The sequence below is a fragment of the Numida meleagris genome, chromosome 1 (genome assembly GCF_002078875.1).
Source record: "Numida meleagris isolate 19003 breed g44 Domestic line chromosome 1, NumMel1.0, whole genome shotgun sequence".
In the NCBI taxonomy this organism is placed as follows: Eukaryota; Metazoa; Chordata; class Aves; order Galliformes; family Numididae; genus Numida; species Numida meleagris.
The window spans coordinates 126,816,028-126,828,590 of record NC_034409.1 but is presented as its reverse complement, the minus strand read 5'-3'; the positions used below and the strand labels follow the sequence as shown (position 1 = coordinate 126,828,590).

General features: G+C 40.0%; 1 protein-coding gene across 2 annotated transcripts; it reads left to right on the top strand.

Annotated features, from left to right (window-relative positions):
* AKAP17A (A-kinase anchoring protein 17A) lies at positions 1-9,399 on the top strand. Of its 2 annotated transcripts, XM_021411627.1 has the most exons (6): positions 1-107; positions 282-500; positions 743-1,485; positions 3,644-3,792; positions 4,897-5,137; positions 5,940-9,399. In XM_021411627.1, the coding sequence occupies exons 3-6, from the start codon at positions 811-813 to the stop codon at positions 6,846-6,848; spliced, it is 1,974 nt and encodes a 657-aa protein (XP_021267302.1). In that variant the 5' UTR covers positions 1-107; positions 282-500; positions 743-810; the 3' UTR covers positions 6,849-9,399. The 2 variants fall into 2 exon arrangements, with proteins under 2 accessions (XP_021267302.1, XP_021267292.1); XM_021411617.1 differs by having other exon boundaries at positions 282-1,485.

Here is a 12,563-nt window from a genome sequence, read left to right as displayed (position 1 = left end):
CGGCCAGGAAGCGGAAGCTGCGGCGGCTGTGCGCGGCGGGGCACGCGGGGCTGGCGGCCGTTTCCTGCGGGGCCCACCCGGCACCCGGCCTGGTCCGGCGGCTACGGGTGAGGCGGGGGAGGGGGCGGGGAGCCGCGCCCCCGCTGGCGTCTGTCGGGGTGCTGCTGATGTCGTCGTGCGGCCCCGCTCGTATCGGGAACGCCGTCGTGGTTCGCAGGGGTGAGGCTGCCGAGGGCCGGCTGCGGGCCTTTATGTAAACGGGTGTTGTTCTCTCGTTGCAGGCAGCTCGCGAGGAGCCTTCCTGCTGGCGAACGAGGCACCCGCCGCAGTGCTCCCCGCTGGGTTGCGTTTGTTGTTCGGAGCGGGCTGACGTCGCTCCCGTTCCTTCCTCCCTGGAACAGGGGTAGCTGCTTTCTGATCCGCCGCTTACCAGCTTCGTGCGTGCCCGAGACTGTCGTCAGCTCCTTTTCTTCTGAGGCCTTGCTGAGTTTTAATTATTTGTAGGTTCTGGTGGTTGTAAAGTAATTTAAGATGTTTGTACTGCTCAGTTTTAACTTGGTAATCGACTCTTGTGTTAAGAGACGTTGGTTGGGAATGGTTAAATGTCCAGAGAATTGGATTGTTTACGGATAAGGGCTGTTTTATTTGACTACTGTGGGCCTACAGCTTAAACTTGCATCTTTATTTTATTTATTTTTTCTTATCCTGTGCTTTTTCTGTGTTATGGCTGCTGCAACGATAGTTCATGATACATCAGAAGCTGTAGAGCTCTGTGCTCCCTGTGGGTTATACCTTAAACCCATTACAAAAATGACCATCAGTGTGGCACTTCCTCAGCTGAAACAACCTGGAAAGTCCATTTCGAACTGGGAAGTGATGGAAAGACTGAAAGGGATGGTGCAAACCCATCAGTTTTCCACTCTGCGGATTTCCAAAAGCACGATGGATTTCATCCGGTTCGAAGGAGAGGTTGAAAACAAAAGTTTAGTCAAGTCTTTTCTGGCATGCCTTGATGGCAAAACAATCAAGCTGAGTGGCTTCTCTGACATTTTAAAAGTCCGTGCCGCAGAATACAAGATTGACTTCCCTACCAGGCATGACTGGGACTCATTTTTCCGTGATGCAAAAGATATGAATGAAACTTTGCCAGGGGAAAGGCCTGATACCATTCATCTAGAAGGCTTACCTTGTAAATGGTTTGCAGCAAAGGACTCTGGCTCAGAAAAGCCAAGTGAAGAAGTCCTTACAAAAGTTTTCCAGAAATTTGGAGAAATACGTAACGTGGACATACCCATGCTGGACCCTTATAGAGAAGAAATGACTGGCAGAAATTTTCACACTTTCAGCTTTGGAGGACATTTAAATTTTGAAGCTTATGTTCAGTATCGGGAATATGCAGGTTTCATTAAAGCCATGAATGCCCTGCGAGGGATGAAGCTGATGTTTAAAGGCGATGATGGCAAGGCCGTGGCTTGCAATATAAAGGTGAGAAGCTGTTGGCACAGATAAATGTTAATTCCATAGTGCCTAAAGCCTACAGTTGTTTACTGTAGTGGTGAGAACAGCTGACGTTACTGTACGGTTTGGGGAAGCAGCCATAACGCAGTTTTAAAAGGGAAGTGATAGAGTAAACACGCTGTTAGACTGTAAACAAAGTGGAGTGAGGTTTTGCTCTTTTTTTTTTTTTTTGAAACAAAACACTGAAATGAAAACAGGAAGTACCAAATATTGCGAACATTACTTATTAAATGGCTTTTAGAAAGTAATATATATTTGCAAATCTTGTGATTTAATTTAAAAAAATATTTTATAGCAAGTTCAGAATTGCTAAGGCTGACTTTAAAGTGCATTTTATTTTTGTATACACTAACAATTAGAAATTTTGGGGAGAGTGACAGCCATTATATTTATTACCTGCATTGATAAGGAGATCTACTTGACAGGAAGACCTCAGAATTGTGAAGTAATGCCATGTGGCCTGTACAGCCTGTGGAATACAGAGTTAATTGTGATTAGTGTACTTCATGAACAGAAAGGCCATTCAAACACTGGAACAATATGTTAGCCTATTTCACAAATTCCCTGTGAATCTAGTGTGCTGAATTAATAATATTTACGGACTGAGTTCTCCAAGTCTTTTTCTCTCATTGTAACCTCATTGTCGTAGGAAGTAAAGTTATTGACGTGAGATGATCCGGAGCAAGTCAGTCTCTTCTATATCTATATCTGTGCAAGTATGGCCTAAGAAAAGCTTGTTGTGATATGTTTGGAGACTGTCTATGTATTTACATATTGGTTGAATTGCTTATTTATTTCAGTATGTTTAATTTTCATTCATCAAATCAGCAAGTAGATTCCAGGATAAAGCTCAAGTATTCATTTATGTAAGTTGGGACCATGCAAATATTAATTTATTAAGTTTTTACTTTAGTCAGTATAAGTAAAATACTGTAAACTTTTGTCTTGTAATTAAAGTTGGTCAGCTGAAGCTCAGATGTTGTTGTACCTTGACACTTCTATTCTCAAGGGGATGTGTAATTCAAACTGTCACTTGCATGAAGTGGATTGAGGTTCCCAAATTTAGTTTCTCTGTGCAAGAGTATGCATGCCTTCCTGGCAGCTGCCCTGGGATTGATAGCAGAGAGAGAAGGCTGTGTCTGTGCTGTCAAGACAGATCACTTTCATGCAAGGTCACAAGACTATCCAACTCTGTTTCTACAGGACGTTTATACAAACTTTGCTTTTATGTTGTGTGAATGAATTAGACTGCACAGTATGTATGCTTTGTTCTGTGCTCCATGGTTCATGCCTTCCACAGAACTGCGGCCTGTGTTACAGATCCCTGCTTGCATGTGGGTGGTATCACAGAGTTATAAAATCACAGAATTGTTTGGGTTGGAAGCAACCTTGAGGATCACCTAGTTCCAAATGCTCTGCCATGGGCAGAGATGCTACCCACTAGACCAGGTTGTGGTATTTCACACAGGACATGAGGACACCAGGAGTTTGATGTGTCAAGCTGTGTCCATGCATCCTGGAAGATGAACATTTACCCAGGTCTCACTGTTCAGGTGTACGCAGCATCTTTCTGTTGTGTTTCCTGAGTCAGACCTGTAGCTTTAAACAACAGGCTAGCGTACCTCAATTTGGGAATCTTTGGGCTAGGATTGGTGAGCAGGCACTTGCTTAAACTAGATGCTAAATGTTTTAGAACTGTTTATTTTCTCCTGAAGAACTTAAGGATTACAGTGTTGTGCAGAAAGGGAGGCCTCTATTAAGGCCCATTTCTACCTAGAGCAGTACAGTCCAAATCCAAAGTGGCATATGTGAGTTCATTCTTTTCCTATTCTGGAAAACGTTGGACAGCCAGGGCTTAAACCGAATGCATTTTACAGCTGGCTGTCAAAGCACCCGAAAGTGTAAACTGGTACCCAGTTGTTCTAGCATATAGGAAGAGGTGTGAAGAGACATTTCCCAGTCATCTGCTTATGGTTCTCTGGTGCTTATTTGTTTTGAAAAACACTTTGTTTCTGACTGTGCTTACACTGTGTTTTGTGTATCTTTGTTCTGAGTCAGAATTTGGTTCTTGGGGATTTCTTTTGCTCTGTTTGCTTACATCTGTTTTAAATTGTATTCTGTAAAGGTTTCTTTTGACTCAACAAAACACCTCAGTGATGCATCAATTAAGAAGCGTCAGCTTGAAAGGCAGAAGCTTCAAGAGCTTGAAAAGCAGAGAGAAGAACAAAAACGCCGGGAGAAGGAAGCTGAGGAGAAACAAAGAGAGGAAGAAAGGTAGTTATTGCTTATGGCTCTTAGTCTCATTCTTAACAATAAAGTATGGCTAAGCTGCAGTTACTCGTTCCTGTTTGCATCAATACAAAACAACTAAATGCTTATAAAGTTTACTTACTCGTGTAGCTGAAGCAAAGTGCTTAAAACTGAGTTTATATTGTAGTCCTTCCAAGGAATTTCCAAGGAAGTGAGATTCAGGGATTATGGAACCTGGAGATGAAGAATAGTTTGAACGTTTTTTTTTTTTCCTGTAAGTGTGTAATTCTAAGATCTTGAAGCTTACACAGTTGTTCTAGTAAGTAACAGTGCAAAGTTTGTTTGCTCTTAACACTGGTGTTTTTCTAGGAAAGGAATGAGATGAAAGCATATTTTAGCAGTGATATTTTAAGAAAATGGATGTAAATCCAGATGTTATACGACAGCTATTCAGAATATAAATGTTAATGCAGCATTTATTTTCCAGATTTTATTATGTCCAGTTGTTTTGATGGATATAATTTCTCATTGCTTAATTTTTAGCTATTTAACAGTTTCTAGAAATGTGATGTGAACCATCTTATTGAAGCAAAGCTGTTAATTTACTCAGTAAGGTTATTTAAATTGTCACAAATACTTCGTTCAGTTGAACATACTAAAACTGCACAGTACTCAGTTTCTTAAAAATAATGCCGTTATCAGCCTGACCTCAGATGCATTTAACATAAGCTACTGTTTTCCCTTAATGTCTGAAATAAAAAACACCAACCCATGCACTTACTAATTGGTTTGGAAATTTTCATCTCATTGTGATGATTGATGCCCAGCTGCCCAATAATGCATCATTTTTGTCTCTGATCTAATTGTTGTGTTTTTTTGTACATCTTTTGTAACCATGTTTTATGTTTGGATACCAGCATATTTTTAAATATTGACAAAGTGATGATTGTTTTTATCAACACAGGTAAGGGCTAAAAAATTCAGTGGTTTTTTTATTTCAGTTTTTCAGTAATCAACAACGTGTATTAAGAAACACATTAATTCAAAGCACAAAATATATTTTTATATACAGCCAGAGTCTAAAATTGCACCTGCCCTAGACAAGGTAAAAATCTAATCTCGTTTTAGGAAGCAGAGAGAACTTGAAGAATATGAGAGAGAGAGAAAAAGAGAAGAAAAATTGCGCAAGAGAGAACAGAAGCAGAAAGATCGTGAAGTTCGACGAAACAAAAAGCAGCTTGAAAAACTTCAAGCTGAAGAACAGAAGAAACTTCAAGAGAAGATAAAGTTAGAAGAAAGGAAGCTCCTGTTAGCTCAGAGAAATCTTCAGTCCATTAGACTAATTGCAGAACTGCTAAGCAGGGCAAAGGTAACTATTATTTATTGCAGAAGCTAATGAGGAACCCAGCAGAACAAAGTCTTTCACTGACTTCAGAGGGAGTGGGGACTGCTGCTTGTTAAGGAGAGGTACTAAACCTGTTGTTTAGTTCAAAAATTCAAAAAATTGCAAGAAACCATGTTTCTCCTTTTGTAAAATGAGTATGTCTAGGTTAATGAAAGAGTGAACTTGAATCTGTAGTCCTGCCAAGACTAATTGGCAGTCTTGGTCTCAAGGCCAGGAAAGGAATGTATAAGCATGATAAAGTTAATTAAACAGAGGCTAAGATCCAAGAATCCTTATTTCTAATTTGGGTTTTGGTACTCTTTCCTTTCTAGCCTTCAGCAGATCCACTAACTGTTCTTTCCAATTTCAGGGAAAGGGATTTCATTATTTGATGTCTAAAAAATGTGTAGAATGACTTATCTTCAGGAAAAGCACTGTCGCACTGCTCTTGCTTGTGTGTTACGTTTCTCATGCTAAGGATGCATAAAAATTAAGCTTTTCTTTGCCTTGTGAAACTGCTGAAACTGAATCCACAAATTCTTGTCAATGTTATACTGATGCTTCATCTTATAACAACTGCATGTTACAGCATTCCTTTTTTAATTTTTAATTTTTCTCTCCTGTAACAGGGGAAGCAACTCTTTTATTTTAGGATGGTCAACTTCTGTTCATAACACATTTTATTTTCTTACCAGATTGATGCTTTTGTATTATGGTACAACATGGAAGCATGAACAGATCTATAAATATTTTCTTTATTCTTACTTTCTCTTTGATTATCTTTCAGACAGTAAAGCTTTTGGAACAGGAACAAAATGAAGAAAAGATCCGTCTTCAACAACTAGAGGAGAAGCGAAAGCTTCAGGAGGCTGAGCTCAGGCGTGTGGAAGAAGAAAAAGAAAGAGCACTGGGGTTGCAAAGAAAAGAAAAGGAACTGAGGGAGAAACTACTGAACAATCTTCTTAGCAAGAAAATGGATGCAGTTCATCAAAGCAAAGAAGAAATGGAAGCATCTCAGTCTGGTACTGTGAAAACTGCTAGTGATGTTCCACACACTGTGTCATCCAGCTGCATCACTTCTACCTCAGGACAGGCTGTTACAGGCAAACTGGCATCAGACTCTCAAAGAGAGCTACCATCCCCTGAGAATGTAAACACTCAGTGCAAGTATTTGAATGGCAATATTCATGACAGAATTGATGTCAAAGGTGGTCAGAAACTTCATACCACAGACACAGAGAGGTGTTCAGAGAAAAGAAATTCAGATGTAGTGTCATGTGTTCCTGCCAATAACCAGCAGCAGAATACCTACAGGAAGGACTCACGCTGTGAGCAAGGCAAACATAGCACGGAGCCAAGGAGAAGAAAGAGCCGTTCATGTAGCAGCATAAACACTGATGAGAGTAAGGGTAAACGAGAGAGAAGCAGGCACAGGAGAGATGTGAGTTACCAGGATGAAAGACGGCGGAGGGAAAGGAGGTATTATAGACACTCTAGCAGAAGTTACAGTCCTCGACGAAGTCATAGTCCTCGTCGAAGAAGTGTAAGCCCCAGACGTTCACATTATAGAAGAACTCGCAGTAGTGAACGTAAACGAGACAGAAGAGAAAAAAGTCGTAGTCGCAGAAGCTCAAGCAGAAAACGAAGGTACCGGAGGAGATCATTGAGTAAGCAGAGGAGTACTTGGAGTGGGTAGTGGAGGCCTCGACTGTTTGAAAAGGCTGTGGTTGGACACAAGGGCCAGAATGTTGTAAATGGGACTTCACTGGTGTGACTGCTATAAGAAAGCGCTTTTGATTCAACCATTGCATAAGTTGCATCTTGTCTCTAAAATAGATGCCTGATTTCTTTTTCTTGAAGTTTTGTTGTGCTTTGTTGTCTGTTTCTAGGATTCTACCACAATGTAGATGTAATCACCTCTGCTCATATTTGAATTCCAAAAGTGCTGAAAGGCAACCTGGTTCCTCGATTTTCAGATTTCTAAATTTTAATTTCAGCTGATGTACTTTTTCTTCTCTTCATCACCTGGTTTGAGAAGTATGTATGTGCCAGTTACAGGAACTCCAGTCGTGACAACCTATGACAGACAGATTTATCTAAAATGCTTTCTGGTGCACTTAATGAAATCACATTTAATGAAGTAGGGTTTTTGCTGATTGAGACAGATAACAAGACTTCCATATGATTCTTAAAGCTGACTATAAAGATATGCAGGAAATCTTTTAAACTGCTGTGATTCCTTCATACGTGTGTATTGTGCCAGGCTTCATTGCCCAAATTATTCTGGCATGTAATGCCCTTTGTATAGTATACTTTCCATGTAAGAAAGCTACACTGGTGTAGGAAGTAAGAATCAGTGGTAAAAAGGTTGAAAAGTTGTTGTTGCCTTGTTGACATACTTGGCTTCTAATTACTTCAGGTGGTGTAGAGCCACTTGAAGTGTTTTTTCAGGTACGTACAGAGCTAGCCATTGTCTTTTGAAAAAGGGGCCTTCTTGCTAAATTATTTTTACTTGCGGTGTTGGAAAGTAAGGCTGCAGTGTCTCTTGTTAAATCCATTTAAGAATACGTTTGCTTCTAAAATGGAGCTCAGGAATATTAAAAGCTATAACATTACAGTGGAAGAGTTTATTTTGCCTTTTTATGGTAAAATTAAAGAGAATACTGTTTTCAGTGAACTGAAGTTGCTGTTTTCATGTGTCAGTATGTTAATATCTGCAGAATTGTATGAGAATCTGTTTCTTTAAAAAAAAAAAAAAACACCATTTGAATTATGAGGCTTAGCCACTCTTCTTGACAGTCCTATGATGTACAGCTACATCCACTGTTAATTCAGCAGGATGTGTGCTCTTGGGGTGCAGTTTTCCCCACACTGATGTGGGGAGTGCATCTATGTTTCTCTCTTTGAATCCATAGACTGATATATCTAGTCATCTCAATACCACTGATCTCTTGAATTCCGAGCAGCTGCTTTTGTTGATGAGTTAATTTTCTACAATCTTTGCTGAAGTGTTAGAAACCTATCTACTTGAAGATAAACTTATATTTTGTAATAATTTGGCTGAAACCCAATATAATGTTGATTGCAAGTTTTGATGGAATGCTTGTTTGTAAATTCCTGTGATTCTTTTTAGCCTGCTATCAGATAACTGACGTGGTATCCATGGTAACATCATATTTAAGGGAAGGGGGGAAAAAAAAAAAAACTGTGATTCCATCTGCAGTCCTGTAAGAGGTTGAACTGAGGCTGTTAATACCAGTGTCTTTGAGCTCAGGGTTAGGGTTCTTACTAGTATAGTATTTCAATATATCCTGTGGATTTCCACTGGGATTTATGTCAGGGCCTTGACGATTAATGTATGTAATTGGGGAAATGCTAGTTTGTAGTGCTACTTTCAGGAGGTCTTCAGGCTGTAAATGCACTGTGTCACTGCCAAATGTGACAGCAGTTAAGGCAGTGACAGTCATCAAAAAGTGTTCATATTAGGAAAATCCAACAGATTCTGTCGATACAAAAGAAAGCAGTGCTGGATAGGTTGTTGTTTGTTTTTTTCACTCTAAAGAAGGCATCAAGAGCCTTGATGAGGTTTGATATCCCAGCCTGAAGTGATTAAATTCTGTAAGTTCCCCTGATGTCCAGTGCACTGCCTAAGGTCAGAGAAGATAAGTAGGGACTGAGGGAGGCAAGGGGAAGGATGTTCATTTATCAGGCTTTGATTGTTTAGCCTGACACACTGTATTGAGCACTGTCTTCATACAACATCCAAAAAGTACAGTAACATAAGATACCCAGTTGATTGAAAGCCTAGAAGTGCTTTGAAGCTACTTGCAAATGTTTACTTCCTGAAATGTCAAGAGGGAATATGAAGGTAGTCTTCTTTCAGCCAGCCGGCTCAACCCAATCACAGCCTCTTAAAACTACTGCTTAAAGTTGCCCCATAAATGCTCAGTGCAGAGTTTCATCTAGTTTTAACACTTTGCAGTATTGTTTCAGATGCGTGTTTTGCTTCAAAGCTCTCCAAAGTCTCTTCAGTGCAGAAGCCACTGAAATGAATATTGCATCCTGTTTCCTTGTGCCCTGGGTCTGGCTGGGATGGTGTTAACTTTATTCATAGCAGTGAGCAGTTCAGTGATGCTTGGTTGCTGTTACTCAGTTACATAGTAAGATGCACAGTGACATGGACTCCAGGACAAAAAAAAAAAAAAAAAAAAGTCATCCTGTGGTACCTGGGACTGCAAGAGAATTTTTGGCAACTGAATGACTGGCATGGTACAATGGTACATCTTTATAGACAAACTTCTTTGTCTATTTAATCTGTACTTTCTGTTGGTAACCCAGGACTAGTCATGTTCTAGACTTTTTCACCATATCTGGGCTTGATGGTGATGCCTTTAGCTGAATACTTCTTTGCCGCAGTAGCCAGCAGCACCTACAAGCTAGTCAGTTTAAAACCTGTTCAGATATTTTTCTACAGTTCAAGACAATGTGATAAGTGTGGATGTACTGTGGAACTGTAGTGGGTGCCACCATATTTCTGTTGTTGGTTTCCGAAGTCTGCATTGATGATGGCTTTGAACGGCAAAGAAACTTGGAGAGTTGAGACTGTAATCTTTTGATACAGACGCATCTATAAATTATGCTCTGCTCTGTCCAATACCATTTATTAAAGTTTTTTATTATGGCCGAGGTACCTGCTTGTAATATTTCAAAAACCTCGGTGATGCGATAACATATAGAACGTTATTTTTGATAGCAATCACTTGTTCTGTATTGATTGTATGTCATTATATCTCTACCAAGTATACTGTAGGGGTCTTTGTGTTTCAAATGAAACAGTGTGGAATACCAGCAGGCTTTATAATGGCTTCTAGAACCTTAAATACAACAATCACTGATATTTTATCCTCTTCTGGAAGAATATTGTGATGCTGATTTCTTAAAGCTTATCTGACTGCTTGTATTTGCAAGGCTGACTTTGAGGAGCTGAATAGAAGGTGATAAAATTAGTCGGTCTTCACCTTTCTTAACATTCATTAAGAGTTAACAACTAATACTTATCAAAGACGTTCCAAAATACTTGTGAAATACTGAATTTATGTTGATATGGTTGAATACTGGACAGATACTAACACTTAAGGCTACTCTGCTGACTTTACTTTCAGGCACTTAGCTGCTAGAAATCCTACTGTGAGAATTTCTGCGAAGGTATCTATCTGCCTGTTTAATTCCTGAAACTGGACTATGAGAATTATGTACCAGTAGTCACCTGACTCGTACTCTTTGCATAGACTTGCCACAAGTTGTGTTACTTCTGTCACATTGCGTCAAAGTTATGTATGTATTATTCCATTTGTTGGTGTTCTTATTTATTTCCCTTGGGAAATAACTAGAAATAGAATTTTATATCAGCATTTTTATGTTAAGGGTCTGGACGAGTAAGATGGAGAAGAAACAGATTCTTTCTTTTTTCCCAAAGAATTTTCAATCTTCACGAGTCTCTGCACTTGCTAGCCTGAGTCATAATATTTTACTTCTTGGCCTCGACGTGCACTAAGTGTCTGGAAGAGCAGCTTATTCAACAGAAACTGCTTCCTACACAAGCGAACGCTCCAAGTCCTGGTCTCTTGTTGTGGGGCTTTTCATTTGCTTACTGCCTGCCATAGTAATTTTGATAATTGGCAAGTCATATTGCCAGAAGTAATTGGGATGAATAAGAAGTGGTTACTAAAGCCATGACTATATCCATATTTTTTCTAATTGACTCTGCCTTTGAAAAGTAAGCTATTCAGTGGCCTAAAATAAAGGGATATGAGTGATTAGGTTGTGCTAATAAAATATTTCAAACGTTATGTGGAAATAGTGTCTTGAAAACTGTTGAGAGTAAATGATAATTATAACACTGGCTTCCAAGATAGCAAGCACAGGATTGTGTAGTCGATGACTGATCAGTGCTGTCTGGACATCGCACCAAGTGTCAGCTTTAGGGCAATTTTGAACATGTACAGGATCATGTAAGAGACTAGCAGCTGCTCGTGTTTGATAGCAGAGGTACAGGTATTAGGTAAGGCAGCAATTAAGCTGACTAGTTTGGTCTGTGCCTTAATTTATAAATGGGTAAGGAAAATCAACCACTGTTGTATTACTATACAGGTTAAATCTTTTTTTTCATTATGATTAAAAGAAAATATATGTATTGCCTGTGTCTGGTATGCTGCCTTTGAGGTTTGGTTGTAATCTGGCTACAACAGCCATTTCATTAAGCTTATGTTGTATTGTATGGACCTGGTCCTTCTCTGGCCTGATGAGCATGTTATTTGCAGAATCTCTCTTGCAGCATCACAATAAATTTGCAGAGCTGTGTCTAGAGTGTGTATAAAGCCACAAACTAGTTGCAGTTCTTCCTTCAGTATGGGGTATGCAGAAGCTATCCCATTGCTATCTTATGTTCCTACATGTAAGTATTATTTTATTGGTGTCAAAAGGAAGTGTACTAATATTTTTGTGTTGTACTTAATCTGATACCTGGCTGAAGGCCTGGTATGCATGGCCATTCCTTTTTTTTTTTTTTTCTAATCATAATACAAAAAGCGCACTGTACCAATTTTCCTCTTACATGCTGTATCCCCTGATATCATCTCCTGCTGTCTCACAGTACATTTGTAGATTAGCTTTGCCATAGGAGTAGGTACAACTTCTGGAAGTATAAAGCTGTTTGGCACATTTTTTAGTTGATAACTAATCTAGTCATGTGTGCAGTGTGGCAGCTGTGAAGTGAGCTCCACCTGGTCTGGGTCGGATGCTCAGGAGTGCCATCCTTGAAACAAGGATTTGTAGGACAAGGCTGAGGGTTAATGGTGTGGGGGTACTGCAGTCTGTCCAGCCAGAAGTCTCAACCTGCCCACCATCTGAGCAAGGGTTTATCACTTTGCAGGGATAGATCTTCCCTGCAGTTCTGTGCATGAAGTACTACTAGGAGTGTCCACTGCTCTCTGCCTTAACCTGGAAAGGGAAGGGCTGGCAATGTCTTTTACTTTTGCTGTCTGCCCTGAATGTTGATCACAAAGAGCATAAGGCTGTAACAAGCATTCAAGATGTGTCAGCAGGTGATAAGAGGGGTGCTTGTCCATGGGGAGACTTGCCACTGAAGCTCAGTTTAGAAGAAACAGATCACGTGTGACTTCAAAAGACCTTATTGCTCTCTTGAAATACCTGAAAGGTGATTGCAGTGAGAGCAGGGTTGGTCTCTTCTCACTGGTGACAGGACAAGGGGAAATGGCCTGAAGCTGCGCCAGGGGAGGTTTAGGTTGGATATCAGGAAAACTTCCTTCCAGAAAGGGTTGTTAAGCACTGGAACAGGCTCCCCAGGGAGGTGGTTGAGTCACCATCCCTGAATGTGTTTAAAAACTGTTTG